The following is a 6,000-nucleotide window of genomic DNA, read 5'->3' on the forward strand; positions in this document are numbered from 1 at the left end:
AGGTTATCTATCCTGTCTAAGACAGTTTTCTCATCTGTAAGATGGGGAGAATTACCTGTAACAGAGTATTATTGATACTTTAGCCTTGAAAGAGGCATTTGCTTTGTGATCTTTAACACAGCTTTTTTGCCACGTAGAAAGATGAAGGGTGTGATCTATAGACTGAAGTTTGAAAGTTCTGCTCTCTCTGCCAATTTGGATTTGGGCTGAAAATGCCAGCTCCAAGATGGCTGCCTGAGCCCAGAGAGGGAAAGGAGAGAGTGGGGCCGGGAACAAACCTTCTTCATGTAAGGCCACTGGTGGGCATGAGTGGAGTGAGAATACAGCAAGGGTCCCAAAATATTGGGCAAACAAAGGCCTCCCATTAGCTACCAAAAACCAAATGCCTCAGTGCAGAGTAAAAGTCCAGCTCTTACCTATTCCATTTTACTTCCAGACTTCATCTGCCTGTTCTAAATTCCCAAAGCCCCACAATTTCCATTACAAATGTGTCTGAACTCAAGTAACCCTGAGTCCCTTCCAAGAAGCCTCACAGAAGCTGAATCCGCCCAGCTCCATGGTACCCAGCACTATTATTTCATTAGGTGATCACAGGGAGTAGCCTTTTCAGCAGTTTGCAAAGCAGACATTTCAAAGACTCGTCTGCCCAGTGGCATTAGTTACATTAGGTGGAGACGTGCGGTGTGAGGTAATGGCCTGGGATGGCTCAGCCCGGATCTCACAGGGTGGGGCATTTGCCATCCAGCTTACTGTTTCTGTTCTACCTGAGTAGGGCCACTGTGTTTTCACTCATTAGGCAGCACTGTCAGAGAAATAAGAGGACAGAAATTAAAGAGGAAAGGAACTTTCCCATCATTCTATTATTCCAGCGCTGGGAATGCAATTTGAAACAACACCATGTCCTTCAGCCACAAAAGCAGCTTTGAAGTAGATGAGCTCACTTTAATGTATTCTTTTCTCCAGGAAGAATGAAATAAGCTTTTCTGACGTGAGATGTCCTTACTTCAGTATTCATTTTCTTCCGTGGAGCTGACATGTAGAGTATTAACCACCTTTCAGACTTGAAATGCATTTTGCAAACCTCCACAGGCAATAACTTCTTCTATGTGTTTCCAGATTTGGAAAGTTCATTTTGTTAACTAGATTTCTAAAGCGATATTAAATCTTTTTCACTCTTCCCTCTTTGATTTAGAATTAGCATGAGATTAAATGTTGAAGAGAGAGGAAACTCATAATTTGCTAAATTTGTCAACAACTCACTTAAACTGTGTTCAATTTAATCTGTAAAAGGGAGTGAATCACCACAGCCGCCCCTAAGTTTGGAGTGCTTTTAAAAAAGAGCAAAGGTAAGGGGCAGGCCCGGTGGCATAGTGGTTAAGTTCATGCGCTCCTCTTCTGCCGCCCAGGCATCGCAGGTTGGATCCCGGGCGCGGACCGACGCAGCGCTTGTCAAGCCATGCTGTGGCGGCGTCCCATATAAAATAGAGGAAGATGGGCACGGATGTTAGCCCATGGACAGTCTTCCTCACGAAAAAAAAAAAGAGCAAAGTTGAAATCTGCACCTTACATTTTTAGATCATCAGACTAAGCTCTGAGGTTGGCCCAGTGTGGCCGTGGGCACGACTGAGGATGACAGGTGTGGTCCAACCTCCAGCCACTTTAGGTCAGCTGATATTCTCTCAGTCTACACCTTAAATAATGGGAATGCCCTATGCTGTTGCTATTACAGCTGTTATGTTCCCATTTAGTTTGGTTCTGGAGTTAGGATTCAACCATTCAGGCGAATGTGGAACACTAGAGTTTGTGTAATCCTAGTTCAGTCCCCGGAGCTTTGCCTTAATGCCATAAGTCTCCAACAGCTAGACCTGGGATGCAAAGGGGGAGCATCTCCAGGAATCTGCACTGGGTCAAATGGATTCTTTGATCCACTTGAATCACCATCTGATTCTATTGACAGGTGAATAGGGGATGGGCAGAGCTGGGCGGATATTCCTTAGGAAACACCTGCTAATTGTGCCTTTCATATTCAGGCTGCAAGACTCTGCCACATCAGCCTATCCCTGACCAACTGCCCGCACCACCAGGATGGTAGAAAATGAAGCAAATTTCTAAAACTGGTCAGAAAATCAGTAGACACCCACGAGACAGTATCTTGCTACAATATAATCATGATAGACATGATGGTAATTGTCATAATAATATCATATCCTAGAATTCAGAGAATCAGTTTTGCTAGCAGCAAGGGGAACAGCCGGAGTTGCCAGCACTGGAGCAGAAGCAGCTGGTGTAAAAGCGGCAGCATTGCTTCGTCGATAGTCATCCAGATGTGCGAAGAGACAGTGGTGTTTGCTAAATAACAGACCTGAAATTTTGGAGTTTGCTAATTCATATGCAGTTTTTAGTGAAATAGGCAATATCATCATGACTCCCAAACCAAGAAATTATTGTCAATGTATTTGTTATACCAGTAGAAACATCTTGTGTAATGTCAATACCCCAGGCCACTGTCAACACTTTCTCGTGCTTTTTCTAGGCTGTACAAGCTGTGCGAGCCGCCTCCCCCAGCTGGAGAAGAATGAAGAGAATTCCCAAGGAACCAGGCAAACAGGAGCTTCTGAACACTGGCCTAGACAAAGGACGTGCTGGCTACACATTCTCCACTCACGATAAAGAAATGAATTTTTTCTCTAAATCTTGCACCATTGTGTAAATAACTAATGTTCAGCTTGTACTTAGGTATTTGTCTTGGAAAATGGATAGTTCATGCAGACAGCCCAGCTTCACAAACTGATCTCTCTATGTATTGACATGAGCTATGCATTTTTAGAGTAAAATTCATCCATGGAAATTATAGAAAAAATATCAGAGATAAAAAGTTAACCATTGTGCCTCCTCTCCCATTTATTAAAATTATTTGATTGTGTTTGTTTTCATCTTCTCCAAATGGGAACGTGTAATAATGGATATTTCCGTTTGAAGAAGTCTGTCACTGAAGAAAGGTGGCCCCACTTTCCACATCATCCTACAAAAATGTTACAGACAACGTAGACTGGGTGCCATAGGTTTTCAGTCTCCCACTTGCATCAGAGAAAGTGGTTTCTGTGTGAAAGGTGAAGAGCTCGCTTCACTCTCTCTCCTAAGGACGTATTTCCCAGTAGAGGAGAAGAGAGCTGACTGAGGCCTCCAGCAAGACCTTCGTCCAGCGGCTTTCAGGTATCCCTTATGCTCACAGTTCCAGCGCGCTGACGCTGTCATTGGTCTCTGAGAAGGGCATGGCTTCCTTGGGCTGTGTATACTGTGCTGTGCTATAGGTGGCCAGCGGGTAGGGGAGAGATGGAGATCTGGGAGGTACAGGAGAGGAGACTAGGGTGAAGGAGGGAAAATAAGCCTATTTAAAAACTCAACCTTTAACTTAGAAAGATACCTGAAACTCTTAATTTTATTAAGGCTTTCACATGAGATATCAGACTCTTCAGAGAATACACCATGCTGAGTATTTTTCTATCAAGATATATGTATAAGATATGAAGATAAAGCTTTATTTGTTAAACTTGAAAAAGACTATTAAAGACCTTAATTTACGGAAGCACAGGTGTATTCTGTTTTCATTCTAAAGTATACGTAATGTTTTCATTTCTACATTAATAAAATAAAGTTTTTTAGCTATGAATACTAATATAGTAATATTTATTTTAAATCCATAATTTCCAAAATGATTAAAATGCCCTTGCTGTGATTATGATAGTTATATGGATTTAGACAAATTTAGTATGTGAAAAGCTTTTCGTAACTAAAGTATATACAAACTATTATCAAATTTTAATTTATGAAATTTGATAGTGATTTTCAAACTGTCGTTAAAAACCTTCATCACTAGCTGTGTATTGAATAACAAAAATACTGTGTTACATATGTATGAGGTGTTTATACACTGGTCAAGGTAATAATAATTGTTATTTGGCACAGAAGCAGTTAAGATTTTTGTGATAAGTCCATATGCTTAATGAAAAATAAAGAAACCAGCATCAGAATTTTCACAGAAAAAGTTGAACACTTTGAATTTAATGAGGATTAACGTACCTCTCTTCAGTAAGTATACTTTCGGAGATTTAACATTCTTCATACAATCAGCAAGTGATCCTGAAGGTCCATGACATTAGTGAATTGTGACTTTCCTGTTCTGAAAATTTGATTACATTTAATGCAGGGCTAATGAATGAAAGAAACTGATTAACTAGCAAGTACTTTTCATATTGTCATTACTGTTTTCTGGTCACCATCCTGGAAGCAGTCATTCTCATTAGAGGCGTGAAGGGGTCACTTAAACATTTCAGTCGTTCTTTGCTATGTTTCATGGGGGAAATTATCTGCTATTTTAGTATTCATAGATTAGCATATTTTTAAGGATCTAATCTCTATATAATAGGATGTGCTTAATATTACTTTAAGGGCTAAACAGTGTAAGTGTACCATCCATCAGAGGGCTTGGCACTTATTAAATGCTCAGAATTTAGTAATGACATATTATCATCAGTCACTGTGATTTTTGATTGTAATAAAAATTGTAGCTAACACTTAAGTAATTACTAGGTGCCAGGCAATACCTCCATGTGCATTACCCGTACTTTGCTGTTGTTGCCTCACTAATCCTCATAACAACAACTTGGGGTGGTACTCTTCATCACCCCCTTTTTACAGTTGGGGAACTGAAGTAAAGAACGGCCCAGTGACGCGCTCAAGACCACACAAGTGACAAGTGATAGAACCAGGGTTTATTTGAACCCGGGAAGTCTGCCTTCTTAATACACTATGCTGCTTTTCCTTGTTAATATAAGAACTATTGTAATATTACCAATTATTTGTTAGTAAAGTTGGAGTTAAATGGGATGTGTTGCCATTAAATTATGCATCTTATATTGAGAAAAAGAGTGAATGGAAATATGTAAAATCTTTTTAATATATGAAAATCATAGGATTTCCTGGACATTTTGCCATATTGGATACACGTTTTGAGGTAACCCAATGCTGTTGCAATCTGAAAAAAATATATATTATATTCCTCCTAACTGAAGATAACAGTTTTAGATATGTTTTGAAAGTCTGGAATAGTACATCATATAAAATTTGACTATGATTCCAAAACAGTGATAACAGTAAAAAATATCTAATAAATGAATGAAGACAATTTTTCAGTACCATAATGGACCTTCTTGTGACATTGGACATTTAACTGGCCTTGAGTTTTTTGAATGGCTTTGCCTAAATGCTCACATACTCCTCTGCAACCAGCGTACTTTTTTTTGTGTGTGTGTGAGGAAGATCAGCCCTGTGCTAACATCTGCCAATCCTCCTCTTTTTTTTTTTTTTTTTTTTTGCTGAGGAAGACTGGCCCTGGGCTAACATCCATGCCCATCTTCCTCCACTTTATATGGGACACCGCCACGGCATGGCTTGACAAGCGGTGCGTTGCTGCAGGCCCGGGATCCGAACCAGGGAACCCCGGGCCGCCGCAGTGGAGCGTGTGCACTTAACCGCTTGCCCCACTGGGCCAACCCCCAACCAGTGTACCTTTAAATGTTGCAAAAGCCTGCTAACAGTTCTTCCAAGTTCTGAGTTTGGACACCTGCTTCTCTCCACCTAAAAGGGAAAGTTATGCATAGAAATTTCGGTTCTTAGCATGAGACCTGATTCAAAAATAATTGTTAACTAGTAATTCGTAGTCAATACATCTTCAACATTCCATCATATCTTATGAAGCTGTCTAATATTAAATGTTACAGAATTTAATGTAGTATTAAAAGTATGAGCAATTTGAGGAGACAAGAATTTTACATCTATTTTCATTACTATTTAACAAGAAAGAATGAAAGAAAGAAAGAAGAAACAAAGAGAAAGAGAGGAAGAAAGAAAGAAAAAATCTCTGTACTGGTTTTCATTATAACGGATACTTAATGTTGACTTCAGAGTCTAAGCTTTATTTTATGAACTAATATCCCACTC

The 6,000-nt window shown here is 39.8% G+C and overlaps 1 protein-coding gene across 1 annotated transcript in view; it reads left to right on the forward strand.

Moving 5' to 3' along the window:
• Positions 1–3,589, forward strand: part of PREX2 (phosphatidylinositol-3,4,5-trisphosphate dependent Rac exchange factor 2) — a 277,450-nt gene extending 273,861 nt beyond the window's left edge. The window contains exon 40 of the mRNA XM_058528828.1: positions 2,534–3,589. Coding sequence (XP_058384811.1) covers positions 2,534–2,579 — 46 coding nt within the window. The 3' untranslated portion in view covers positions 2,580–3,589. The remainder of the gene's footprint in view (positions 1–2,533) is intronic.
• The last annotated feature ends 2,411 nt before the right edge of the window (positions 3,590–6,000 follow it).

Source organism: Diceros bicornis, chromosome 33 (assembly GCF_020826845.1).
Source record: "Diceros bicornis minor isolate mBicDic1 chromosome 33, mDicBic1.mat.cur, whole genome shotgun sequence".
Classification (NCBI taxonomy): domain Eukaryota; kingdom Metazoa; phylum Chordata; class Mammalia; order Perissodactyla; family Rhinocerotidae; genus Diceros; species Diceros bicornis.